Raw genomic sequence first — 27,083 nt, 5'->3', positions numbered from 1 at the left:
CAGGAGAAACAGGAAATGGAGCTTCTGAAGTTGTCAAGTCCTCCACCAGTTACAACACATTTGTGTCATCAGTGTCCTTTGGCAAGACTCTGAGCCCCACATTGCTCCCGGTGGTTAAAGGTGTGCACCGGTGTATGGCAGTGGGGCCGCCGCCAGTGTGTGAATGTGTGTGTGTGTGTAAAAAAAAAAAAAAACAACAACAAAAAAAATACACAACTCTTTGAGTGTGTGCGATTCATTATTTAATCAAATAAATTTTTAATTTTAAAATGGACACTTTTTTATGGTTTGATTTTGTGGTTGCAATATTATATTTCTGGATTGTTTCATTGACTTTTATTCATTTAAAACTCTTAAAGACAAAATTTAAATGATATTTTGTATCTTTTAGGTAGAATAAAGCTTTGCTGGAAGGTTTAGTTTGTCATTGTTTCTAGTGTTTCTGACTGGCTATTGTTTGTTTTTTTTCACCGGGGGCTTTAAGACCAAGATTGAAGCTGATCTTTAACACTTTGGACTCCTATTGATTTACTGTAATTTGCTAAACGAAGAGTGTGACCACGCCGCAGGCTCTGATGGGAACAAAAGTGCTGCTTTTCCACGACAGTAGTGCTTTTTATTTTTACTATGTGGCCTTGAGGTTACACTCTGTAAGTTTTACAAGATACTCGTTAGCAGAATGTTGGTATTTATAGGCAAAAATGGTCCCATCTTCAAATCACCAATGTTCAGATTGTTTTTAGCACGGCAAAAACAATCTGCTGTGTTGTGCTTTTTTCCTGGTCATATGATCCTTCTTTTGCAGTTGTTAGTCAAAGTGTGTGATTGTGTGTTGTGGAAATGCAGAATCAGTTCAAATGAGGCAAACGTCTTGTAGTTTAATTCTTCCCTGCAGGTCAGGTCAATGAAATGTTTAATGATGTTTTTTTGTTTGTTCATTTGGTCAAATTCAGTTTGGAGGTCTATTAGGATTTTCTTTGGATTTTCTGGGATTCTTCCAAAGGAGGAAATACTTTATAAACTATGTTTTCTGCACATTGATTATGGTTGTAAGTTGATGTAAAGTATATTTATTATGTTTGCCTTCATTCTGTCCCACAGATCGAGAGGACCAGTCAATTCTTTGCACGTAAGTAGTAAAAAGTCTGCATAAACGCCATGTATCTTCACTTCTAAAATGCTTTCTTAGAATGTACAGGCTGTGGTAAAAACAAGAGCCATGAAAGGGGATATTTTTTACCAGCAATTTCTACAAGGATTAGTTCTTTACAAACGGGAAATAGTCCAAAATTTGGGCAGAAATTGAGAATTGCAACAAAAAAACGTTATAGAAAGACAAAAATTTAACACACTTTGATGTTTAAGGAGCCATTTGGTCCGGTTTCTTACTGACAAAAACACAGCAAGAGCCGCATGATTTCCATTATGTTAGTAAAAAAAAAAATGTCTCTGCAGAAAAAAGACACTTAAATCCTTTGCTCTCCTTATGGATTTTTAATTGTACTCAATAAAAAACAAACATTTCTACAAATAACATTGTGATTTACCTTTCAAAGTTGAGGCACAGCTTACAGATGAGGATAAAGCTTTCTTTTTTTTTGACAATAACAGTTTGTTGATGAAAACTAACATGTGAATTGTGATGTAAATTTAAAAAACAGTCACACACTGTCAAACTAAACCCCACAAAATACAAATAAGAAAACTTGCAAATTGTTTAACTTATCCAGAAGCTTTTTTTTTTAGTAATTTATGCATACAAAACGTAACACACAAAACCATAAGGAAACTCACAAACTACCGTGTGGTTCTGGCTCCCATTCAGAAAGCTCTTCTGGTTAAGTGAAGTGTTTAAAGAATGCAGCATCCAGCAGTCCAAGGTCAACAGCAGAGACTCTGATGCAATCATACTTCGTCTTTTCCAGTAGTTAATCAGACTGGTGCAGCTCTCTGCCGTCTCTGTATTCGGCCACGCTGCACCTCCATCGGAAAGCAGAGCAGGATCTCTCCCATGCACTGACTGCATGCAAATGTGCACTTTGTGTAAAACCGCAAATATGCTCTAAATCTACACTGCTGCTTCAAGAGCTTTAAGAGGCTTAGAAGGCTTAGGAAAATGTCTTTTTGCTCGGTCAGTGGAAGACGAAGCAGGAAGAAATGTGCCAAAAGTTAAAGCTGTGAAATCTGATGCTGTGACATGTTTTTAGAGCAGTTTCAGCACATTAAAATCACATTTGTGTTGTAATAGAAGTAATGTACTCTGTTAAATTAATTTAACTGGCAGACATGCTACTTACTAATTGTGTGTTCAGGCTAAAGAAAACAGATTCTACCATTATTATGGTCAGGAGGCTGAAGTTATGGAATTCATTCTGACAATCATTTATTTCGTTTGCAGAGGCGAGTCAGGAGCTGGCAAGACAGAAAACACAAAAAAGGTCATCCAGTATTTGGCTCACGTTGCATCGTCCCACAAAGGAAGAAAAGACCACAACATTCCTGTGAGTTTTTCTTTAAAATTACTTATTTTTGTCTTTAATCTACTAAAAACTATTAGTTAATGCTTTACAGAAATGCTTTACAGAAAAAAACTGTTCTATATTTAAAGACAAAATGTTTTTCAACTATTTGTCTGCAGATTTGATTAATCGAACTAGATTTATAAAAAATCTAAACTCAGATGAGATGTTTCAGTGTATGTGTGGTTGTTGTGTTCTCATTCTAAGTGTTTACTTTTGTTTATTTGTAACAAACAGCCAGAATCCCCCAAAGCAGCGAAACAACAGGCAAGTTTCAAGGTTTTTGATATAAAACTTTATTAGTAAGGCACTTTAATATTTTGTTCTATGTTCAAATACGTAATAAACACGTGAAGAAAGAAAGTTTTTGCAACCTTGGAAAACCCAGGGCTTCAAATTTAGCTGCTGTTTTTTTCTTCTTACATTTTTAAAATTGTAATCTATTGTTTAATATTTATTTTTGATGTTTTTTGCCATTGTTAATTGCTACAACTCAAAATGAACAAAAAATATTGATTAATTAAATTTAAAACCCCAGGAGAAAATAGTTCGTGGTTACATTTCCACTTGTTTTTTCTTCTAAACTAAACTTATTTCTTGGTCTCCTGTTCACTCCGTAGCTTAAAAGGTATTTGTTTGGCCTCTAACTGCATTTAGAGTGACACTATTTTACATTTTGATTAAATGTTTTCTAACTTTTCTTTCTGATAGGCACAAAATGGAGTCGTAAGTACATTTTGGAAAACTGCATGATTCATTTTTCTTCCTGTGTTTGTCCAAATGTCTGTTCTACGTTTGTGTTTGTTTGTGATGATTTATCCTCTTTAGCTTCGTCACATGTTGCCTGTTCTATAGTTTTGGTGTTGATGTTATTGTTATTTACGCTGCTGAATCAAAACTCCTCGTTTGATAAGCGGATAATCAGAAGAGATTGTGATTATTAAGCTCTCAGATACTGTGTCCCAGTTCACCCACTAACTGAAGTTCAGTGTCAGTCAGATGTTAAATACAAATACAAGAAAGATTCTTCAGCAGAAAACCACGTCTCTGAGGTTTTCTGCTGCTCATGACAGTCAAATTCCTCACATGTTCTGCATTCATGTCAGAGATGATCCACTCTCACCTGCTGTTCTTGTGTTCGATGTTGTACATGTTTTTAACAACTGAATCTCATCGTATTCCACAGAGCGGACTCCTGTTTTATGTGAGTAGGATGCAGTATCCCGACTTCCTCGTCTCTTTCAAAATAAAACGGGTTGCAGGATTCATTCTGTTTCCGCCTGCTAGACAAAATAACTCACTTTCAGCTCTGATTTTTACTCGATAGATGCTTTTCACTGACACGACCTTTACCCACTGGCTGTGATTTGATCTAATGCATGACCTGTTTGTTCTCACCAATGGCTGCTTGTTTTGGAGGATATTAGATTGTCTCATCTTTGATCTTTGATAACAGCTGGGTACCGACGAGGACCCGATCTTCCTTATGACATAACGTTTAGTGGTTGTATTTCTCTTATCTGATTCTTTTTCCATTATTTAGCCTCATCCATTGATCACATCAGTATTCGAAGCGATCAGTTCTTTTAATTAACTCTTGGTAAATAAAATGAGAACCCAAGTGTTTGAATTCAGAAGCTTAAATCCTAATTTTAGTTCGCTGTTTGGACGTATGCCTTTGTTTTTCCAGTATTTGGTGTCCACACTAAAACACTACAATGCTACACAGACTACATGTAAACTGTGGGTCACTAAAAACCGAAGCAAAAGTGATACAAGATTATTATATAAGATTATTTAATATTTTACAATTATGAAGTCCCAAAGAAATGTATATTATAACTGAATATTTGCTGTTCATTTCTTTCTTTTTAATAGCATATAGAAGGTTATTATTTGAGCTTTGGACGTAGATTTTCATCGCTGGTCCGTGCAGAATCCCTTTAGCCTTCTGGCTGCCTAAAAATCTTGCCCAGATCAGTTCTCTGTGAGGTTCCTTCCCAGGATTTTTGCTTTTCTAAAGGATGTCTCTTCTATGTCTGGCTCTGTGACCCTCTAAGCAGATGTTGTTGAGCAGCTCAGACACAATTCCAGCCCAAAAGATTTATTGGGTCAACGGCGTCTGATCTTTTTTCACTGCGGTCAATCTGCCTTGGAGTCCTGCTGCACAAATTGGCAAACTCCACTCTTTGCATTTAAATTTTTTTTATTTATTTTTTAAATGCTGTAGATGATTTTGTTTTTTTAATAATATAGCAGCTTTGTGTCTGGATGATAGACATCAGCCCTTTAGGCATTTATCAAAGCCAGGCAGCAGCTGTGTGCTGCGCTGCCAGCCAGTTTTGTCAGTTGTCAGATTTCTGACATGCTCACTTTACAGCAGAGAAGTGGCTCCTAACGCTTCCCTGTACGTGCTCAGCAGGAACGTCGGACGAGTGCCGGCTGTCAGTGAACAGTTTTCAACCACTGAAGCCGCACCTCAAAAAACAAAGAAATCCTCTCAGCTGCTCAGATGGTGCACTTTCTGCATCCATCAGCTGCAAAATTCAATAAAAAAGTTGTCCATGATGCTGTTTTGCAAGAGCTCGCATTAAGTGTCTGTTATCCAGAGAGGGATGCTGATTCCTCCGTTCACTTTGTGGAAACAGGCTTTACTTAAACTCTCAGCCTGTGGAGTTATTTCTGTCGTAATGGGAAAATGTCTCTCTCCGCCACCAGAAGACAAATAATGCAGCTGAAGAAACAGTTTTCCTGTCGGCCGCGCCGGATTCCCCGCTCATGACGAATCCCACAGCGGCTTAGATGGAAACTCTGTGGAAACACCTGTCAAAACAGCTTTCCACATGCCGTCTCATTTATTTAGCTTTTTAATATGCGGTGCTAAACCGGTTTAGGAGAGGGAAGAAAAAAACGTCTGAGAGGACGACTGTCAATCTGAACGAGGATTTACTGCTTTTTAAATCACTTTATCCAGATTACTTAAAAAAAAGCTCAACATGTTATTTTGTAAAGAAAAAAACTGTCTTTGTTTTATTTTTATTTTGTAAACATTAGATCATATGAACACTACAACCTGGACCTTTGGAAGTAAAATACTCAAAAAATGTGATTGAATGTTATGGATTCCTGTTATTATAGCGTCCCTTGTTGTCTGGATAAATACAGGTTATAATTTTTGAAAAAGTTCATTTTCCCTTTTTTGTTTTTTTTTCCACCTTTTTAGGAAATCCAAACGCGATGTTTTCTTTCATCTTCTCGTCTTTGGCTTTGGATGTCTTTTGGCTTTGCATGTTGGCTCCTTCAGTCACTAAAGCTCCGTTCTCCGTCACTTTCCTGTACTGACCTCCTGGTGTTATGCGCTGAGCGCCTGTGTGTTCTGTTTGTTTCAAAGGGTGAACTGGAACGTCAGCTTTTACAAGCGAACCCCATCCTGGAATCCTTCGGGAATGCAAAGACTGTGAAAAATGACAACTCATCTCGTTTCGTAAGTCCAGTCCCACGAAAGCGGCTCCTTTTGGTTCCTCCTGATGTCTGGGATTTGGTGGTGTCCTCTGTCACAGCATCATCTTTGACCTTTAACCACTTCATAACCACAGTTGATGATGTAGTTTGCATCTGTTTATGGTAGTTTTTCACCATGAAATTAAGAATTCTTTCATTTTAATTACCCGGTAAAAATGTATTTTTTGACAAAACGAAACAAAAAGACATCACTGCAGGAGAAATGGAGATATTCACAGGACATTTTGAAATTATTATGGGATAGCCGCAGGACCCACAGCTTGATGAAATATTGTGGTTTTTCACATTTTGACACCATATGGGAAAAGATAAACTTGTTCACGAAATTTCACACACATGCCGCGAGGTTAAGTCTACAACCATAACCAAAGTTATGTTGACCTTTGACCTCAGGAAGAGGCCGCCATCTGGAACTGCCCCCCAATTCCCCTTTAGCACCCTCTGCTAAATATAAACTCTCACAAGGGATTTCAATCTATCGCCTCCTAACACCTCCAGCATCAGTGGGGAGCCGCTTGGGAAAAATGTTTGTTTTTAAGTTTATAGAATTTAAAATATTGTTAAGGTGCCAAAATTAATGAATTGCTTGCACATTTTTACTGGAATATTGTGTAAATTTAATACATTTAATACAAATTTGAAACATACAATACAAACATATGATGTGAACATATGAGGAATGTGGGCGGGGTCAACTGAAAAACCTCCGTTGTCAAGGAGATCCAGAAATGTATTTGTTGATACTTCTAGAAAATGACATCGACCTGTTCGTCACCCGCAGGCGCCCAGAACAATAAATTGTGAGGGTTTTATAGCAGCTTCACAGTCACTGGAGGTTGGGAGCGCCCCCCACCCACAGGCCATGCAGCCCTGCAATTATGATTTGAAATATTACTTTTTTCTGAAGCATTTTTCTGCTTCATCAGCTTCTGTCATGTCTTCTAGGTGTCAGTGTTTTTTTATTAATTTTCTTTTCGTGTGCGTGTTCATTTTGTCTTTATTTTGTGTTGATCTCTGCAGGGGAAATTCATCCGGATCAACTTCGATGTCACTGGATACATTGTCGGGGCCAATATTGAAACTTGTATCCTGTAAATGAAAGTTTTTCCTAATAGAAATTGCATTCCTGGCCATTTAAAAAATGTTTGTTGTGCTTCTTCAGGCTTTTGCAGAAAATTTAAATCTTTGTGGGGTTAATCAAAAAAAAATATTCCTGTATGTTGTTTGAAGGTGCCATGCTGGTTCTTGGAGTAGAAAACATTTAAAACAGTAAATAACATCAAATCACCTAAGTGCAAAAACTGGACAGGTTAAAATGAGACATTGCTGTATTGATTAAAAGTAAGTTTGAACAGATGAGACGAGAAAAGAGTTAAATTTGTGAGGTCGGGAAGGTCGTTCCACAGCAGCTGAAAGCTCTGCTCCCCGTGGAGGTGAGGCGAGCCTGATGGACAGATCCGAGAAAACGGGGAGCGGAGATGCGGAGGAGATTCGAGAAATCTGAAGGAGGCTTTGAAAGTAATGAGAAGGATTTAGAAGTCGATATGGAGCTGAACCGTGATCCAGAGGAGCTGCTGGAGAAACCGGAGTGATGTGATGAATGGAGGGGGCTTCTGGTGATGAAGCCATAGAGAAGCGAGTTGCGATAATCTAAACAAGACTGTGGAGGAGGACTGCAGTGGTATGTGGGGGTGTGTGTGGGGTGTGGGGGGAAGGGATGGGTGAGGACAATTCATGTTGTGTAGGTGGATATTATTGGTGTGAGACTGAAAGGATATTCCCCTGTAAAGGATGACACCCTTAACCTGAGGCAAGAGAAAAACAGAGAGAGAGTCAATGAAGAATCCTGTGGACTAAGGCTTAGGAGTGAACGAGCAAAGAGTTGGGAAGGCTGCAGATGGGATGCTGGGTGTTATTCGCATAACAGTGGAAGCGCATGTTTTATTTAGAGAAACATGGCCAAAGGGAAGTAAACAAATGGCAAAAAGAAGGGACCTCAGGACTGATCCCAGGGGAACACCTGAGGTAATGGCAGAAGGATGAAGTTTAGAGGATTTTTTTAACAAAGCAAGATTTGAAGCGTTCCTGAAGTCTTCATCAATCAAATCAAGCCTTGCCTAAACAAAGTAAAGTTTTTCACGTATTTATCTACCAGATTTGTTTTCCTGACGGTTCTTTGACAGACTTGTTGGAGAAATCCAGAGCAATTCGACAAGCCAAAGATGAGCGCACATTCCACATATTTTACCAGCTGCTGGCAGGAGCCGGGGAACATCTCAGATGTGAGTAACCTGAAAGCTGAAGCACTTCACCGATCTGGCGTCTCTCTAAACCAAAGTAAACATTTACTTGCAAGAATGTTGTTAGATAAAGTATCCGGTCAAAACTTGAACTGTTGAACCTCGCATTGGCAGGTGTTATGGGTTTTTACACAGAGAAACACGCAAAGTTATCTGCCCAGAACTATTAAAGGTGTTTTGCTTGTATGACGAATCGGCTATCTTGTTGTTGTTGTTTTATCTTATTATGGAAAAACAGGCTTAATTTCATTAATAACATGCAATATTACATTTCTTGGCCTGATCCTTTCACACTAAAACAGTTGGTAACATTTCAACACGTCCAGATAAAAAATCCTTTTACGCAGGCGTCTGGATTCAGTCAAGAAGCTAAAACTGAGGTCCTAGTCTGTGGTACTGATAGTTGCCTCCCCCAGATAGTCCAGTGGTTCGGTCCACTTGCTTCCTCCATCAAGCCATCTGTCAGGAACCTCAGGGGGACTCTGGACCCCGTTTTATCCCTCGACTCACATGTCGGATCACTTGTTCATTCGTGTTTTTATCATCTTAAAAACATTGCAATACTGAGTCCAATTGTGCCGCGTTCTGAGTTGGAGATGCTCATCCACGCTTTTATATCTTCTCGTCTTGATTACTGCAACTCCATCTTCACATGTTTAAGCAAAAAATCTTTAAACGGCTCCAGGTTGTCCAGAACACTGCTGCAAAAGGCTTTTAACTAATTTGATCCAGCTGCACTGACTCTCTGTCCGTTTCCGTGTCCATTTTAAAATCCTGGTTTTAACATACACAGCTCTTAATAGCCAAGCTTAATAGTCTATATAAAAGACCTTGTGCAGCCGGACACTCCCAGCAGGTCCCTGAGATCATGTGATCAGGGTCTGCTGGTTGTTAAGAAATCCCAGATAAAAACTAAAGGTGACAGAGCCTTTGCAGCAGTGGCTCCATCGCTCTGGAACTCCCTTCCTCTCAGCCTCAGATCTGCAGACTCAGTGTTTCCTATCTTTTTACAAATGATTTTTCTTAATTCTTTTTTATATTCTGTGTTTTACCGTGTTTAACTGTGAAGCACTTTGTGATTTTTATCTTGAGAGGTGCTATACAAGTAAAGTTTATTATTATTATTATTTTTACAAGATGCTTTCGCTCCATTTTTCCGTCCACAGCGGATCTGCTTTTGGAAGGGTTCAACCAGTACCGTTTCCTGTCGAACGGGAACCTCACAATCCCAGGCCAGCAGGACAAAGACAACTTCCACGAGACCATGGAAGCAATGCACATCATGAGCTTCGGCCACGAGGAGATCATCGGTACGCTTCAATGACTCTGTCAGCAAAAAGCAACCAATGGCAAAATGATTGAAATTGTTGTTTTCCCTGATGTGAACAGCTATGCTGAAGGTGGTGTCCGCTGTGCTTCAGTTTGGAAACATCGTCTTCAAAAAGGAGAGAAACACCGACCAAGCCTCCATGCCGGATAACACTGGTAGGCGTCCCCAACAAAACCATGACCTCGCACTGTGTGTTTAACCTCTTAACCTTAACCCAGACTGGCTAAGACACTGTTCTCCACCTTCTCAGTTCTCCTCCATTACGCTCATGCCTCCCTTCTGCTTTGCACTTCACAGAACAGAGCTAGCTGTGATAAATGTCTTTCCTCTTCCTGACTCTTGACAATCTGCCATTAAGCTTCATCACTTACAGGATTTACTGCTGGAGGAAATGGGGCGCAGCCTTGCTATGCCTGCACAGTTTGGAACAGAAAGAGGGAGATGGAGCGATAGAATGAGTGCCAGAGAAGTGAAGCAGCACTCAAGACCACAGCAGATGTGGTTGTTGTTTTATTGGGACGAATAGTTTATTTTCCTTCTAACTCCACACTTTTCCACAAGTTCCAGAAATGAAAAATGTGACTTTTCCAGTCATATTTCATTTCCTAAACCTGAAAACCAAAATTCAATTGAAAGCAGAGCACCAGATTGACGATGTTGATACAGGATCTGATTGTTTTTTTTTCTTTTCTTTTTTGGTTTCCCAGCCACGCAGAAGCTGTGCCATCTGCTGGGGATGAACGTGATGGAGTTCACCAGAGCCATCCTGACACCCCGGATCAAAGTGGGACGGGATTATGTCCAGAAAGCACAGACCAAAGAGCAGGTTTGTCTCATTTTGATGTCAAATAAGAAACTATTTAAGATGTGCGGCTTTTCTTGACCAGTAAGCGGGGTAGCAGAATTATAACAACACACTTTTAACCTGATTCACAACCACAAATGTGAGTTTTTTTAGTATTTGTGGTAGGTGTCTGTTCAGATCTGGGCGTTCTTTCTCCTTGGTGTCATTTTGACATGATTTCTGTGGTGAATGATGTAGCTTATATGAAGTAAACTTTGAACATTGACCTTTATCATCTTGACTTTACCTTTTTTTCCCCGTGTCTCGTGTCTTCCAGGCTGATTTTGCTGTTGAGGCTTTGGCTAAAGCAACATACGAGCGTCTGTTTCGCTGGCTGGTCCATCGCATCAACAAAGCTCTGGACAGAACTAAGCGACAGGGCGCCTCCTTCATTGGTATTCTGGACATTGCTGGCTTTGAGATTTTCCAGGTTGGTTCAGCCTTCTTAAATGATGTTTAAAGTTTTCTTATTGATTCCGGTCTCTTCCATTAAGACTTCTCCTCTTCCTTTGTGTCTATTTGCCTTGTCTTAGCTAAATTCATTTGAGCAGCTGTGCATCAACTACACCAATGAGAAGCTGCAGCAGCTCTTCAACCACACCATGTTTGTCCTGGAGCAGGAGGAGTACCAGAGGGAGGGCATCGAGTGGAGCTTCATCGACTTCGGCCTGGACCTGCAGCCCTGCATCGACCTCATCGAGAGGCCGGTCCGTGACAGTCGAGCTTTTTCAAAGTGTCTTAGATGTTCTGTCTTTTGAACACATGCCTGTTTCTGCAGATCAAGGCTTTCATACGTGTCCTACGAACACAAACTGTTTGTTGCTGGCGATGATGAGACCAAAGCTCTGTTGGATTCTTTTTTTTTTTTTTAGGCAAACCCTCCTGGAGTTTTGGCTCTGCTGGATGAGGAGTGCTGGTTCCCAAAGGCCACAGACAAGACTTTTGTTGACAAGCTGATCCAGGAGCAGGGCACTCATGCCAAGTTCCAGAGGCCCCGCCAGCTCAAGGATCAGGCCGACTTCTGCATCATCCACTACGCTGGCAAAGTATGCTGTTTTTCCTTTTGAATGAAAAAAACCCCTCATCTGTGTCTAGTCTGTGGCTTTACTGTTTGCCTGAAAGGATTTTTCCCAACATTTTAATGGAGCATTTTAATGCTCTATATCAATGGTCCCAACCCGCCAGCCATGGACCGGTACCGGCCTGTGGGACAGTTGGTACCGGGCCGCGGACAAAATGAAAAAAAAAAAAAAAAAAACATGCGGTTTTATTTTTTTTATCTTATTTTGAAGGAAGTTTTATTTTGGAAAACTGCTGCGTTCTCTCCACCACATCCAACTCATTCTTGACGGATGACATGTTGCTCGGTCACGCGTCACTAAACTGAAACTTCTGAGCTAGCAAAGCTATCAAACAAACAAAACGTATTTAGAACATTTCTTTGGGCGGAAAAGAGAAAACAGATGAAGAAGAAGGTTCCTACATGAAAGCTAGTGAACACATAAAGTTTAAAGTAACTGCAGATATTTTACAGAGGATAAACTTTACCCTCAAAGGGAAACAGGAAGCTAAAAAAAAATGTAAAATTGAACTTCAGCTTCGTACAGAACGGCCCATGAAAATATTGAACCAGTCATTAAACTGGTCCATGGCCTGAAAAAGGTTGGAGACCAATTAACTCTTTATTACTAATTAGTTATTTTCTTGCACAAAGATCTGGCGTTAACTTTGTTTCTACTCCTGGCCTTTGCTACAAGTTTGGTCTGTTTTTGTTGATTTTTGGTTGTTTTTTTTTTGCCCCCAACCCCTCCTGGAGGAAGATGTTGGCCCCCTTTAGTGCTGTAGGGAAGCAGCTCATACAAACTTTTGGACTACAAACTTTTGGGATTAACTCCAAAACATCAAGATTCATGTTTTTGATTTTGTTTTCATAGAAAAAAAGTCAAAACATTTAGAAAAAACTCTTCTTTTTCTAGGAATGTACCTTTTTTATTAGTGTTTATAGATCATCTCCAATCATCTTTTGATCTATTTTCAAAGCCTTCCCGGTGGTCTTTTAATCATGATGATGTCGTTTTTAATCAACAAACCTGTGATGTTTTCTTAGACATAGTTTCTGCAGAGCGGGACCGCTTTGCATATCATTTATGTCGCAATGAGATCTTTTGCAAGCTGCATTTTTTTGTCAGCTCCTGATTCATTTTGATTTAAATAAAGGATTAGTCCAAAATGCAATTTTAAGAATCCATTTTGTTATATATGTCCTCCATCATAATAAAAATGATACAATAACATATTCATCAGAGTTGGTCTTTAAAAAAATGACAACATTTTTTTTATTGTTGTAGGTTGACTACAAAGCAGATGAGTGGCTGATGAAGAACATGGACCCTCTGAATGACAATGTGGCCACACTTCTGCATCAGTCCACTGACAAATTTGTAGCTGAACTCTGGAAAGACGGTAATCCTCCACCTTCCACACAGCCGAAGCTTGAATCCATTTAATGGGAACATTTCCTCTGTGTGTCTTTGTGTAGCTGTCTGTTTAGGTAAGACATGAAGTCACTCATGCTTACTAACAGTTGTGTTTTGTCGGCGCAGGCCTGCGGGTTTCTGATGTGCATGAATTAACCCCCGCCCCCCTCCACCTCTCCTTTCTCTCTCTGTGTGTCGTAGAGATTCAGACCATTCAAAGAGCCTCATTTTATGACAATGTCACATGTCTGGATGAGCCGGAAGGTGAATGAAATCAATGAGCAGACCTGGGCCAAAATAATCACTGGAACTGACCAGTGTTGGACTGACAATGAGAACTGGACTGAGTGACCCCTCCCCCACGGCATTCCAAACAGGAAGTGACCGCTGGCTCCAAGAAGCCAAAATCCCATAGACTTCTATGGAGAGATAAACAGCAGCTTCTCAGTCATTCTGCTCGTCAGAATAACCATACCATTTTTTTAACGTGTTTTTTCTTTTTCATGACATTTTTTTCAAGTTATTCAAGTTACAAACTGGCCAATCAGGTGCTTCAATAAAAGTAGGTGGAGCCTGCTGGTAGGGACGTCCCGATCCGATGACGTGATTGGAAATCTGGCCCGGTCACGTAGTTTCAGACCCGATTAGAATCAGATCTTGCTTCTTGATCAGGAATTGGATATTATTATGATCAGCACTACATATTTCAAGCTTGTTATTACAGATAAATTCTTCCAGAAGTCTGCATATAACGAACGGGTCACGACATTTTAATGCAGTGAAGCGCAGCAGAAGACAGTTTCGTGAAGTTAGTAAAAAATTTACAGATTCTGGCTTTATAAATCTTAAAAAAGAAGAACGTTTAAAACTGTCTGCAAGTGTCTTTATTGGTTTGTCGTTACGCAAAATGACCTACCCAAAGATGTTTATAAAACCTTGAAAATGTTATTTTAATAAGAACTGAGAGACGACAGTGAAACGTCTACAAGGGACCGTCTACAAAGTGCAAGCTATAGGAAAAAGGGATTAAAAAAAAAAAGACATTATGAATGTCTCAAGAACAACCGAAACTAGTAATAACTGGCTCCATTGGTAAGACCCAGTCATGAATACTCAGCATGTTTTTGCTTTTAGCATTTTTCTTGTTTAAGATTTTTTTTAAGAAAACCTTATCCGGACATCCCCACGTCCAATGTTCAAAATGTTCGACAGATTTTGTGTGGCCCGCTTTCAAGTGTGGCCTTCCAACAAGCTCACTCCTGATTGGCGGGGATGGTTGCCATAGAAATGTTGACTTGGACCGACTGGGACCAATCGCTGCTTACTGACGGTTGTCTGGCTCCAATATGTCAGCGTCTGTGTCGCTAAAAAATGGTGACAAAGTAGACTTCATTTAGTTGGAGCTGTAGGTAAACTATTTTCTATGGGTGGCATCACACTCACTCAGTCCAGGTTTCATTCAATGGTTGAGCTATAAGCTGCACCGCTGCGGGGTGCTTTGGGGATAAACATAAACGCTTTTCAGGCTGGTTCATCTGCAGGCTGTTGGTATATTTTAGCCCAGATCTGCCTGTAGCCGGTGTGTCATCAAGTATTTGAAGTGGCTCCCATTTGCTTCTAGGCTGCATGGCTCCCATGTTTCAGCCCAAAAGCTGCAGCAGTGCTCACTTCCTGATTAACTAGAATTTAGTCATTAGCGTTCCTTAGTCAAACCTGAGCGCCTCCATGTGTTTCAGTGTTTCTGTTAGATGAAGTTGGTCTGCTGTGTTCTTAACTGAAACGACTCAAAGGCGCGAATTTCTCGTTTTCCTGCCTCCTACATAGAATTCCAGCTGAAGGGAATTGAAAGCAGATGTTGTTCTCGGTATTTGGGCTCTGAACTCAGGAGTCACTGTGGAGGGTCTGGACTGCAGACCGTGCACCGCATCAGTCTGAGCTTTAAGCCATCCGTGACTTTTTCTGATGGAATAATAAATGACCACATGCATTTTCATCAGGGCGTTGAATCAAATGGGCTTTTTTTAAATGTAAAAAGTGTTTTAACACATTTCGTCCCTTTGAGATAATAATTCATCTGATCTCAGAGCAGCTTATTTTACATTTGAGGTTCAAACTTCAACAAATACACACGTAATTTATTTTTCCCTGTTACAAAAAGCAGGAAATGGGGTTTCAGAATGAATTGGATACCATTTGGTACGTGCGCTGAAAAAAGCCTGACACAGTCAGGATTTTATTTAAATCAAACTATTCAACTGGTGTTTAGATATTAACATATTCGTCAGATGTTTTCTTTTTCCTTTTTTGTTTCGACAGGCAGGAGAACTGGGTTCATAACCGAACCAATTCCTGCTATGGTTTTTAACCATTTGTTAATAAAAAAGTACAGCGTTGTGCACACAATAACAATAAAGGAAAGGACGAACAGTGTTGAGACGAGACATTTACTCTCATCACTGAATCTTTCATCCACTGGTTTTGACAACAACAACTAATATTTTTGGACTCTTTGCTGAATGTTTTATCTTTATTTATTTACATATAATCCCCTTATACGTGCTAACAGACTGAATGCATCTGTATGCAGTGAATCAGGTTAAAATAAGGACAGCTGCCTCCGGAGTCTGCTAATGTGATGTTTAAAACTCAGCTTTTTCTTGTTTTCTGTTTTTTTGGCTCCCAGTGTCACTTTTTTTTTTCTTTTTGTACAAAGATAGTTTTTTGCGTCACAGAGGTTCTTTGGTGGTGGAGCAGGAAGGCCAGGTTGTACGTTAGATACTGACGGGAATCAAAGTGTCCAACGTGTTGAGAAGGATCCACAAAAGTGCTTTCCTGTAGCTTTCACTGCTGTCTGCTTAGTTAGCTGCAGTTCTTTTGTTGTTGTTCCTATAGACCCCCCGCCCTTGTTTGGTCGGTGTAGTTTTTATTCAGCTCCACGTCATCATTTAGCCATCAAGTAATCCCACTGCCGTGCTTTTACGAATCCCCCGTCTCCGTTGAGTTTCTATCCTGAATATTTGCCTCCGTTTCCCACCCCCAGTTGACCGAATCGTCGGCCTGGACCAGGTGGCGGGAATGAACGAAACGGCCTTTGGGGCTACGTACAAAACAAAGAAGGGGATGTTTCGCACGGTGGGACAGCTCTACAAAGAGTCCCTCACCAAGCTGATGGCGACGCTGAGGAACACCAACCCCAACTTTGTGCGCTGCATCATCCCCAACCACGAGAAAAGGGTAAACATGGACGCCTGTTAGAGGGACGTCAACGCTCTCCGTGCTGTATCCTAACAATGCCAGCGTATCTTGTGACAGGCGGGTAAGCTGGAGCCTCACCTGGTTCTGGACCAGCTGAGGTGTAATGGAGTTTTGGAGGGGATCCGCATCTGCAGGCAAGGCTTCCCCAACCGCATCGTCTTCCAGGAGTTCAGGCAGAGGTAGGGATGAGGCTTTTTCCACTCGTTCCTCCAGAGGAGACGTTTCACACCAGTCCTGCCCTCCTCCCTCACAGATATGAAATCCTCACCCCCAACGCCATCCCTAAAGGATTCATGGATGGAAAACAAGCCTGCGAAAGAATGGTAGTGCCTCAAACCTTCTTTTGTTTTAACGGATACGTGAAACATTTCTGACGTTTCTGATGATTTCTGTGTCTTAAGATTCAAGCTTTAGAGTTGGACCCCAACCTTTACCGAATCGGTCAGAGTAAGATCTTCTTTAGAACTGGTGTTCTGGCTCATCTGGAGGAGGAGAGAGACCTGAAGATCACAGACATCATCATCTACTTCCAGTCTGTGTGCCGTGGATACCTGGCACGCAAGTAAGTGTCGGATCTGCCTTCAAATGTACGTTAAACGAGAAAAACTTCTGTTTTACTTAAAAATAAGGTGTTCTGTAAAATTTACAACCTCTGAGAGAACATCCTCTTTTGTTTGGTTCTCCACCCCTCCTCCATGGGTTTCATATGTTTTCTCAATCACTGAAGCTGGGATTTTGACTCTGTCATGTGAGCTAACGTTCAGAATTTAGATATTTTAGGGCCCAGCTAGGCAACTGCAGGGAAAAATGTAAAATATTCCAATGTTTGGATGATCTCACAGAAACTGACAAGTTGGGAGGAGGAGAAGCCAAAAGGAAAGGGTCATGTGACTTTCAGTACAACAAGTTCTGTTGAAAGTGCTTCATAGGAAAAACGCAGAAAACCTTTGATGGTTTCAGTCTGAACATTACCGGAGCTGGAGTTTGGCTTACTTCATCAGGAAGACTTTTTCTTTTACCTGATTGCTTTTCCATATCTGCTCCTGACTCTGGACAGGAAGTAAGTTCAGATCTGAAAGTTGGTCCTCCCAGCTTTAAATTAAAGATGCACTAAATATTCTGCCTATTGAAAAACCACCTGAGGTCTCAAGTTGCAGCTTAGAAGCGTTTCTGTTCTTGTTTCCTGATGTAAAGGTTTACGAAAATCTGATAAGTAATCAGTTTCATCTCCAGAAGTTGTTGTCCTCATGTACCCGCTGATTGACGCGTTCTCACCTGCAACTTGTTCAGAAACGGTCTGCTCGTCTCTGGAAAATGGTTCGATTCCCACGGTTTCTTTTCCTCTTTCAGAGCCTTTGCTAAGAAGCAGCAGCAGCTGAGCGCCTTGAAGGTCCTCCAGAGAAACTGCGCCGCCTACCTGAAGCTGCGACACTGGCAGTGGTGGAGGCTCTTCACCAAAGTGAGGCTCTGGCTGCGGTGGAGCAGTAAGACCTGCAGGGGAAGTTCAGCTGCTGGAGACATGCGGTGTTTCCTCTGTCTTCCAGGTGAAGCCGCTTCTGCAGGTCACCAGGCAGGAGGAGGAGCTACAGGCCAAAGACGAGGAGCTGATGAAGGTGAAGGAGAGGCAGCTCAAGGTGGAGAATGAGCTGGTGGAGATGGAGAGGAAACACCAGCAGGTAGATCCTTTCTTGTGAAATGGGACTAATTAAAACAAAAAAGGGTTTATTGACTATTTAGTCAAAAGTCAGTGGAGTTATTGTGTAACCATCACTTTTGCAGCTGGTGGAGGAGAAGAACATTCTAGCAGAACAGCTCCATGCCGAGACTGAGCTGTTTGCTGAAGCCGAAGAGATGAGAGTGCGCCTGCTTTCCCGCAAGCAAGAGTTAGAGGAGATCCTTCATGATCTGGAGTCCAGGGTGGAAGAAGAGGAGGAGAGGAACCAGGGCTTTCAGAACGAGAAGAAAAAGATGCAGGCCCACATCCAGGTTTAGTATCTCCTGTTCAGATGGATGTCTCTGTTTGCAACACCTGCGAGACCACAGACCACGTCTGCTTCAGCAAGATGGATTTCAAATCTCCAACTATTAGTTATGAAAACAGTTTGCTTTCGAATCCTCAGGATCTGGAGGAACAGCTCGATGAGGAGGAAGCTGCACGACAGAAGCTCCAACTAGATAAAGTAACGGCCGAAGCGAAGATCAAGAAGATGGAGGAGGACATTCTTCTGCTGGAAGACCAAAACTCCAAGTTTCTAAAGGTGAGATCATACTTGGGTTAGTCGTGAAAGCATGTCTCCCAGAATGCTTCACTGCAGGATATTGACATTAAATATCCATGGAGACACAGTGGTTGTTGGAAGTGGATCTGACCTTTTTTGTGCGTTTTAATTCAACAGGAGAAAAAGCTGCTGGAGGACAGGATCACAGAGATGACGTCTCAGCTGACCGAGGAAGAGGAGAAGGCCAAGAATCTCGGAAAAGTGAAGAACAAGCAGGAGATGATGATGGTAGATCTTGAGGGTAAGAGTTTTCAGCTCGTGTCAGCTTAGCAGAGCAAATAAAACTGTTTAGAGACAGATGTTGGAGAAACCATAGAGCCATAAACGATGATTCATGTTTAAATGTAACTTTTGTAATCGTCTCCCTTCAGAGCGTCTAAAGAAAGAGGAGAAAACGCGACAGGAGCTGGAGAAGGCCAAGCGCAAACTGGACGCCGAGTCCAGCGACCTCCAGGACCAGATAGCTGAGCTTCAGGCTCAGATCGAGGAGCTGAAGGTGCAGCTGACCAAAAAGGAGGAGGAGTTACAGGCTGCACTCGCCAGGTTAGTCTCATCATCATTCTGCACAAATGTGCCTGAAAATGAACAACAGCTACGTTTAGGAGTGAGCAAAGTGAACCGGTGAGCATTAATCCCAGTCATTCTCAGTGTTTTAGTTGGTAACTATTTTAAATGGGGGGAAATAAATGAATCACATGAACAAAGTTGTGCAAAAAACAGAAAACATATGAATTCAGTATCTCATTTTGACAGTAATCTATCCTTTTAGTTCATTTTCAAACAAAAACAAAAAGCATCACCTGTACTTGTTTTCATTTTGGGACAAAATAAAGTTTTGTTCTCATTTATTTGATATTTCTTTATTAAGTCGTTCCTTTGTGTTCCTCTTTTTACTGCACAAACAAACTCCTGCTGTTCCGCCTCACGCAGGCAGGAGCCTTCTCCGTTTTAGCACATGACTCATTTCATCGTGGGATGTTCATCCATCCCCACTTCAAGAGTCCTAGATGTGAAATCTCCATGACGACGGCTCCCACGGTGACGGAAAAATCCACCGCTGAAATAGATGCTGAAGAGCAGAGAAATGTTATCCTGAATTTCCTGGACTTCTGTCTCCAGTGAAAAATGTATTTCTGAACTTTAATTTACTGCTTTAATGAGACGAGGAGCCCGAAATACGACCTGGAGGTCTGATGGATTTCACACTAAGAGATCCTGATTTAGCTGCTGACGCTGTTAAAGTCAAAGTCCAAATATCCGTCACACACCAAGGTGTGTGACATATGTTCTCCGCATTCGACCTGTTCCCTGGGGGGGCAGTGAGTTGCAGACACAGCGCCACCATTTAGTGGTGGCGCTGTGTCCCTTAATGTTCAAGCAGGAAAGCATTGGGTCCCGCGTATGACTCGGCCGGGATTTGGACTCACGGCATTCCAGTCACAGGGTGAACACTGGTATTATTGCTATTATTAAACCTGCGTTGAAGAACGTGCTGAACTCTAGTTTTTAAACACACTTTGAGCATACAGTGAACTGACGGTATCCCATACTAGCACATGTACTCTCAGTTGGAAGAGTCTTGGTGCGAAATGTCAAAGCGGTGCAAATCTGGTGAATCTTTCTCCAGGTTTTTTACTTTTTTTCATTAATTTCTCCTTCCTGGTCTATTTTCAAACTGCTGGTACTTCTGTTTTAGGAAACGGACACTACCCATGCGTCTCCACCAAATCCAAGTCCCTGATTGGTCAACTCAACTGCTTTAGCTTTCAACTGGTGTTCAGTTGCCGCAGGTTTTGCATGTAGAGCGTGTGAACATCAGAGTTTTGAACGTGGAAGCCCAAAGCGCGGATTCACGCACGTTTACATAGACTTTTCATTGGCAGTGGTCGCTTGAACGAGCGTTGCCAAAGCCAGTGTGGACGGATCTTTAAATCCAGGCGTCCAAACCACCTCAGCTTTCTCTGCTCCAAACTCTCGTCTGTTTTTCAATCACAACCTCATTGATTCCCTCTGTACAGTTCATTAAACATGAAGGACGGTTCAACTGAATACAGATTCTTAAACTTCTTAAAACTCAGTCACAACTGCCCCTTTGGGTGGATCTGGGCAAAACAGTCAAACCTGGGCGGCGCACACAGGTAGTCCGCATGCAGTTCTTTCTGCAGCCATGTTGCGTGTGACAGGTCATGGCGAACCTAAACAACACATAAGTGAGGGAGAAGTAGGTGAGATGCTGGCGTGTCGTACGGATCTGTCATTTTTTTAACCCCCTCTAATCCTATGAGCTACGCAAGGAGCCCATTAGTGCTGTTCAGGGGATAAGTGCACGCACCGTACACGCAGCATTTGCGTTTATACAGTAAGGAGTCAGTACCTGCACCCTACTAACAAGGCGTGAGGACACCGTACGACAGCATCAGCCATACGTCATGAGTGCGTGTAACTTCAATTAGCCTTATGAATCCCTCACAACACACTTGACACACACAAGACAACTCCACAGATTCATTATCATGACGTTCTTTGAGGTGAAAGTATGAGCCTCAGTGGAACTGTGAGACACCTTAAAATGCAGGCGTGACCCTCCACGATCTGGATGACCCCAAAACCTGCAGCGCCCGAAAAGGTCAACCCCCCGTACGCGTGACTATTAACCTGAAGAAGACCTGAAGAGACCTTCGGCTTCAGACCTGAAAGTGCCGACAGTATTTTTGTGTAAAACAAAAAAATGATCATACCTTTAATTCCTGTTGGATGCTTGCTTTTTTTGTGTGTGTGTCATTCAGAGGTGATGATGAGGCTCTGCAGAAGAACAACGCCTTGAAGCAGCTGAGGGAGCTGCAAGCACAGATAGCTGAGCTCCAGGAGGATCTGGAATCGGAAAGAATAAGCCGAAGCAAAGCCGAAAAACTCAAGAGGGACCTGAGTGAGGAGCTGGAGGCTCTGAAGACAGAACTGGAGGACACATTAGATACCACAGCCGCCCAGCAGGAGCTCAGGTACCTGCTCCATGCAGATCTTCAGGTGGATCTGGACTCTTTCCAATATTTGGCAGATATCTAAGCGTTCTCTGATCACCAGGTCCAAGCGAGAGCAAGAGGTGGCAGAGCTGAAGAAGGCCATTGATGAAGAGGCCAAAAACCATGAAGCTCAGATCCAGGACATGAGGCAGAGGCACGCGGTGGCTCTGGAGGAGCTGTCCGAGCAGCTGGAGCAGGCCAGGAGGGTGAGCGGCTCGTGTCTGAGCGTCACGAATCAACAGGCAGCAGAACTCACGTCTTTCTTCTCGTCCAGTTCAAGGCGAACCTGGAGAAGAACAAGCAGTGTCTGGAGAGCGACAACAAGGAGTTGGCCTGTGAGGTGAAGAGTCTGCAGCAAACCAAGAGCGAGTCCGAGTACAAGAGGAAGAAGCTGGAGGCTCAGCTGCAGGAGTTCACAGCCAGGGCCACGGAGGTGGAGCGGGCCAAGGTCGAGCTGACCGATCGCTCCAGCAAGCTGCAGGTAGACTCCTCTGCAGACAAAACCCCGTCCCGTCTTCGTCCTTCACTTAAAGGGAAACTGAATGTTTGTGTTTGTTAGACGGAGCTGGACAATGTCTCTGCTTTGCTGGAGGAAGCCGAGAAGAAAGGGGTCAAACTGGCTAAAGAGGTGGACAACCTGAGCGGCAAACTGCAGGACTCTGAGGTTTGTGAGGCGTTTGAGGAAAAAGCGGCTGACGGGAAGCAGCGCTTCTCGCTTTGTTCCCCACTGACCCGTCACCGCTGTGCTGCCGTGTGCAGGAGTTGCTGCAGGAGGAAACGCGGCAAAAGCTGAACCTGAGCGCCCAAATCCGCCAACTGGAAGCCGAGAAAAACAACCTGCTGGAGCAGCAGGAAGAGGAGGAGGAAGCTCGCCGCGGCCTGGAGAAGCAGCTGCAGACGGTGCAGGCTCAGGTACTGAGACCAGGCGTCGACACGCAACGGAGGAGGCCGTTCGCTTTAACCCGTAAAGATCCGGGGCCGTTTTTAGCACTTTTTACTACTTTACGTTTAATCAAAGGGTTTTTAAGCAGAATCTCAGCTTCCCATTTTTTTTACAGAAATGTTTCATGATATTACGCAATAATTTCTATATTGAAACTGAAACTCTAAGAAAAACACAATTTCAAGTAGCAAATTTTGTGCAGTTTTTATGTTTAATGACAGAAGATCAAAAGTATTTAGATAAAATAAAATTTTTATTTTTTTAAATCAAAAAGGTCAAGATAACCCAGCCTCTGGTGTCGTTGGCTGCAGTTGTGGTCTGAAGCAGCCAGAGTGTTACCGTTTTCATCGGACTCCTCCTGTGGTCATGATACTTCTCAGAGCTCCGGTGCATTACGTTTGCTCAGAAAAACGACAGCTTCACCACATGAGCCTGTGTTCTTCTGATTACTTAAGAGCCCACTCCGTCATCTCTGGTGCTCTGCAGATGTTTGAGACCAAGAAAAAGCTGGAAGAGGACGGAGGAGTGATCGAGGGCCTGGAGGAGGCGAAGAGGAAGCTCCAGAAGGACGTGGAGCTCGCCAACCAGCGCCTGGAGGAGAAGTCCATCTGCTTAGACAAGATGGAGAAGACCAAGAACAGACTGCAGCAGGAGCTGGACGACCAGATGGTGGATCTGGACCACCAAAGGCAGATCGTCTCCAACCTGGAAAAGAAGCAGAAAAAGTTTGATCAGGTAAATTTCACCACCTGTGGAGAGAAAAGGTGACCGCCGTCAGGGTGTTTGACTCTGCCGTGTTGGTCAGATGCTGGCCGAGGAGAAGACCATCTCTGCTCGCTGCGCTGAGGAGCGCGACCGCGCGGAGGCCGAAGCCAGAGAGAAGGAGACCAAAGCTCTGTCCTTAGCCAGAGCTCTGGAGGAGGCCCTGGAGGCCAAAGAGGAGCTGGAGAGGCTGAACAAGCAGCTCCGTTCTGAGATGGAAGATCTCATGAGCTCCAAGGATGACGTGGGCAAAAATGTGAGTGACCTTTGGCCTCAAATCGGTGGCAACAGCCGCCCCGCCCATCACCGTGTGGGTTCATGTTAGAGCTTTGTGTTTCACATTTGCTGGACCTCCATCAGGTCCACGAACTGGAGAAGTCCAAGCGAACACTGGAGCAGCAAGTGGGCGAGATGCGAACTCAGCTGGAGGAGCTGGAGGACGAGCTTCAGGCCACAGAGGACGCCAAGCTGCGTCTGGAGGTCAACATGCAGGCCATGAAGGCCCAGTTTGAGCGAGACCTCCAAGCCAAAGACGAGCAGGGAGAGGAGAAGAAGAGGGCGCTGGTCAAACAGGTTCAGAAGACCCCCCCGCATGTTTCAATCTGCCGAAATCCGGGTGGATAAAACACTTACCTGCTTCAGGTGCGTGAGATGGAGGCGGAGCTAGAGGATGAGAAGAAGCAGAGGACTCTGGCTGTCGCTGCCAAGAAGAAGCTGGAGGTGGACTTGAACGAGCTGGAGGGTCAGATTGAAGCCGCCAACAAAGGAAGAGATGAAGCCGTCAAGCAGCTGCGAAAGCTGCAGGTGAGCCCACGTCTCTGTCCTGAAGGAGGTTTCTGAAAACTGCAGCTTTCAGCTCTCTGACCTGCTCTGCGTGCTCCTGCAGGCTCAGATGAAGGACTACCAGAGGGAGCTGGAGGAGGCCAGGGCCTCCAGGGACGAGGTCTTCGCCCAGTCCAAGGAGAACGAGAAGAAATTCAAGAGCTTAGAAGCCGAAATCCTGCAACTTCATGAGGTTTGTTCCTGTCCTGGCTGTCGCTTTGGCCCTGAAGTGGAATTGAAAGCTGATCATGTGGCTCCGCAGGACTTTGCGGCTTCAGAGAGAGCCAGGAGACACGCCGAACAGGAGCGGGACGAGCTGGCCGACGAGATCTCCAACAGCGCTGCTGGGAAGTCAGTACTCCTGCGACGCCTCCTCACTCTAGCAGTCATCGAGTCGCTGAAGCAAAGGAGGAAGTCCCAGTCCTTCAGAAAAACTTCACAGAAATGTTGTCCACAGGTCGTCACTGTTGGAGGAGAAGAGGAGGCTTGAGGCTCGAATTGCTCAGCTGGAGGAGGAGCTGGAGGAGGAGCAGGGCAACATGGAGCTGCTCAACGACCGCCTCAGAAAGGCCAACATGCAGGTACGGAGCAGAAACCTTTCCAAAATCACGTCAAAGTTATGTAAGGTGCTATGAAGAAAGTTTCATTCTTTCATGATCCTTTTAATAAAATAAATAACATTATTTATGAAATAAAACAATTACCAAATAACACTATGATTTTCAAAGACAAATCTTCAGGAAAAATATACTGATACATTAAAAAAATAATAAATAATGGATCCTCTCCCATCATAATCCTAATAAAGACTTTGAGGGCTGCAGCTCCTCACTTCTCACAGTTTGTGCAGCTGTTGTGTCCTTCACGTCTGTTTCTCATCCGGTAATAATGAAAAAGCTCATTTCTATGTCTTCTGCTGCAGCTACACATATATCTGTTACCTCTTCACCAGTACGGAGTTCCCTCGTTCATTGCAGGAGTTACGTTCTAAAAATAACCGTGATCAGTGAAATCCACGGAGAATGATTCCAGATGTTTATGGCAGTAAAACTCCTCACTGCCTAAATACACTTTTCTCAGACAAACGTGAACACAAACATGACCCCATTAGTGGGGTCATCTGGACCCCACAAGATGGCACAAAAGTTAAAGACCCGCTCCAATAAAATGAGGTTTTTAACGTTCTAATGGCATTTTTCTGATGATGGAGGACATGTTTAAGGAACATTAACTCAAAATTGTGTTTCTGAGTATTTATTTATTCCAATCGCTGTGAATCAGGAGCAAACCGAAAAATGCAGTTTGAAAAAGATCGAAAATCCACTGGGCGGGTCACAAGCCGCCTGCTCCACTCCATTCCGATTCATCCACTTCATGACAAACCGCTCCATGAACGCCTTTGTCTTCCTCGTCTGAGCCAGAATCTGGATCTAAACTTGCACGGCTGGACAGCTCTGATATTGCGCCGGTAATGTTTAGGTTGGGGGTGTGAGGGGCTGTAAGCGAGTGGGAGAGAGTGTAAACAGAGAGCTCTCAGCTGTGGGTGACTAACGGCCGCTCTGCAAAAACGACACAGGTTTTAAGATTTTTGGCTAAAAGCAGCAGCAGCATCATCATAATGAACAGAGCACTGGGAACTCTTTGGAAACAGATCAGAAGATGATCGGACTTTAAAACATCTGTAACCCTCCTTCCTTCACACATTTACCTTATGGGAGGTTATTTTTTTAGAACGTTGCCTCCCGCGGTGAACGAGGAAGAAACTGCCCGTCCTTGGAAGAGCAAGTCTTTCATGGTTTCTCCAGTGCTTCAGCACTAAAGTTCACTTCCTTTTCTCAGGTGGACGGTCTGAACGGCGAGTTGGCGTCTGAGCGCAGCGTCGCACAGAAGAGCGAGAACGCCCGGCAGCAGATGGAGCGGCAGAACAAGGTCTGCGCAGCCGCAGAGGCTCAGCCTCATCCAGAGCCTGCAGGAGGAAGCCAAACCCTCTTGTCCTGTTGTGGATTTAGATTTTTTTAACTGTTGATTACAAATGAGACGAGCATGAAGTATTTTTGCTGTGAACGCAGGAGCTCAAAGCCAAACTGGCGGAGCTGGAGGGGGCAGTCAAGTCCAAGTTCAAGGCATCCATCGCTGCCCTGGAGGCGAAGATCCTGCAGCTGGAGGAGCAGCTGGAGCAGGAGTCCAAGTCAGTATCTGCCTGTGTTTGCGTCAGGAGGAGCGGCGTTTCCGGTCTGTAAGGGGACTTTCTGTGTGAAACCTCCAGGGAGAGAGCGGCCGCCAACAAAATCGTCAGACGCACGGAGAAAAAGCTGAAGGAGGTGATGATGCAGGTGGAGGACGAGCGTCGCCATGCCGACCAGTTTAAGGAGCAGGTAGGGAAACCCGAGCGACGGCCTGCATTCTGTTTGCCTCTGGTCCTCACTGTGGACGCCCCCCGCCCCACCGCAGCTGGAGAAGGCCAACTCTCGGATGAAGCAGCTGAAGCGGCAGCTGGAGGAGGCCGAGGAGGAGGCCACCAGAGCCAACGCCTCCCGCAGGAAGCTGCAGAGGGAGCTGGACGAGGCCACGGAGGCCAGCGAGGGGCTCAGCCGAGAGGTCAGCTCCCTGAAGAACCGCCTGAGGTATGAAAAGGAAACATCTTCATGGCTGCTTCCTTTAGGGGGCGCCACAACTGTTTCCTGTCTTTCAGTCAGTGATGTGATGTTCTTCCTGCTGCAGAAGCAGCGCTCACAGAAACAAAATCGCATCACTGGGCAATAAAGTCAAGTCTGTAGAGAATTTAGTGTCACTAGGTGCGGATCAAAAGTGGCTGATGCCGATTGTTGATCCGATCGTGGCGGTGTGGCGCTCCGGAGGACCGACCGGACCGTAGCTTTGTGTTTGTGGGCAAGGGAGGGGGCTTCGGAACTGTTACCTTCGGAACCCTAAAAAAACAATTTTTCTTATATGATACGAGTTTTTTCCGCGACTCATTTTCCTACCCAAAAGTAAGACGACTCGAACTCTG

General features: G+C 43.6%; 1 protein-coding gene across 4 annotated transcripts in view; it reads left to right on the top strand.

The window, feature by feature from the left end:
* Positions 1 to 27,083, top strand: part of LOC101165692 (myosin-10) — a 49,071-nt gene that overhangs the window by 20,034 nt on the left and 1,954 nt on the right. Inside the window, exons 4-44 of one of the 4 annotated variants that reach the window (XM_011478025.3) lie at positions 1,102 to 1,129; positions 2,399 to 2,501; positions 2,757 to 2,786; positions 3,231 to 3,245; positions 3,706 to 3,723; positions 5,911 to 6,003; positions 7,062 to 7,125; positions 8,225 to 8,323; positions 9,508 to 9,651; positions 9,731 to 9,826; positions 10,379 to 10,497; positions 10,793 to 10,945; positions 11,049 to 11,222; positions 11,388 to 11,561; positions 12,864 to 12,978; positions 16,033 to 16,226; positions 16,305 to 16,426; positions 16,501 to 16,570; positions 16,649 to 16,809; positions 17,598 to 17,706; positions 17,792 to 17,923; positions 18,027 to 18,233; positions 18,368 to 18,505; positions 18,644 to 18,767; positions 18,898 to 19,069; positions 21,313 to 21,525; positions 21,608 to 21,752; positions 21,821 to 22,027; positions 22,106 to 22,210; positions 22,306 to 22,458; positions 22,976 to 23,224; positions 23,295 to 23,507; positions 23,612 to 23,824; positions 23,894 to 24,055; positions 24,138 to 24,266; positions 24,336 to 24,424; positions 24,531 to 24,654; positions 25,913 to 26,002; positions 26,143 to 26,261; positions 26,340 to 26,448; positions 26,525 to 26,697. In XM_011478025.3, the coding sequence (XP_011476327.1) occupies positions 1,102 to 1,129; positions 2,399 to 2,501; positions 2,757 to 2,786; positions 3,231 to 3,245; positions 3,706 to 3,723; positions 5,911 to 6,003; positions 7,062 to 7,125; positions 8,225 to 8,323; positions 9,508 to 9,651; positions 9,731 to 9,826; positions 10,379 to 10,497; positions 10,793 to 10,945; positions 11,049 to 11,222; positions 11,388 to 11,561; positions 12,864 to 12,978; positions 16,033 to 16,226; positions 16,305 to 16,426; positions 16,501 to 16,570; positions 16,649 to 16,809; positions 17,598 to 17,706; positions 17,792 to 17,923; positions 18,027 to 18,233; positions 18,368 to 18,505; positions 18,644 to 18,767; positions 18,898 to 19,069; positions 21,313 to 21,525; positions 21,608 to 21,752; positions 21,821 to 22,027; positions 22,106 to 22,210; positions 22,306 to 22,458; positions 22,976 to 23,224; positions 23,295 to 23,507; positions 23,612 to 23,824; positions 23,894 to 24,055; positions 24,138 to 24,266; positions 24,336 to 24,424; positions 24,531 to 24,654; positions 25,913 to 26,002; positions 26,143 to 26,261; positions 26,340 to 26,448; positions 26,525 to 26,697 (5,347 nt within the window). The remainder of the gene's footprint in view (positions 1 to 1,101; positions 1,130 to 2,398; positions 2,502 to 2,756; positions 2,787 to 3,230; positions 3,246 to 3,705; positions 3,724 to 5,910; positions 6,004 to 7,061; positions 7,126 to 8,224; positions 8,324 to 9,507; positions 9,652 to 9,730; positions 9,827 to 10,378; positions 10,498 to 10,792; positions 10,946 to 11,048; positions 11,223 to 11,387; positions 11,562 to 12,863; positions 12,979 to 16,032; positions 16,227 to 16,304; positions 16,427 to 16,500; positions 16,571 to 16,648; positions 16,810 to 17,597; positions 17,707 to 17,791; positions 17,924 to 18,026; positions 18,234 to 18,367; positions 18,506 to 18,643; positions 18,768 to 18,897; positions 19,070 to 21,312; positions 21,526 to 21,607; positions 21,753 to 21,820; positions 22,028 to 22,105; positions 22,211 to 22,305; positions 22,459 to 22,975; positions 23,225 to 23,294; positions 23,508 to 23,611; positions 23,825 to 23,893; positions 24,056 to 24,137; positions 24,267 to 24,335; positions 24,425 to 24,530; positions 24,655 to 25,912; positions 26,003 to 26,142; positions 26,262 to 26,339; positions 26,449 to 26,524; positions 26,698 to 27,083) is intronic. The other 3 variants (XM_023954141.1, XM_023954143.1, XM_023954142.1) reach the window with 3 other exon arrangements.

The sequence above is a fragment of the Oryzias latipes genome, chromosome 1 (assembly GCF_002234675.1).
Source record: "Oryzias latipes chromosome 1, ASM223467v1".
NCBI classification, from domain to species: Eukaryota; Metazoa; Chordata; class Actinopteri; order Beloniformes; family Adrianichthyidae; genus Oryzias; species Oryzias latipes.
This window is presented reverse-complemented; position numbering and strand designations above follow the sequence as displayed.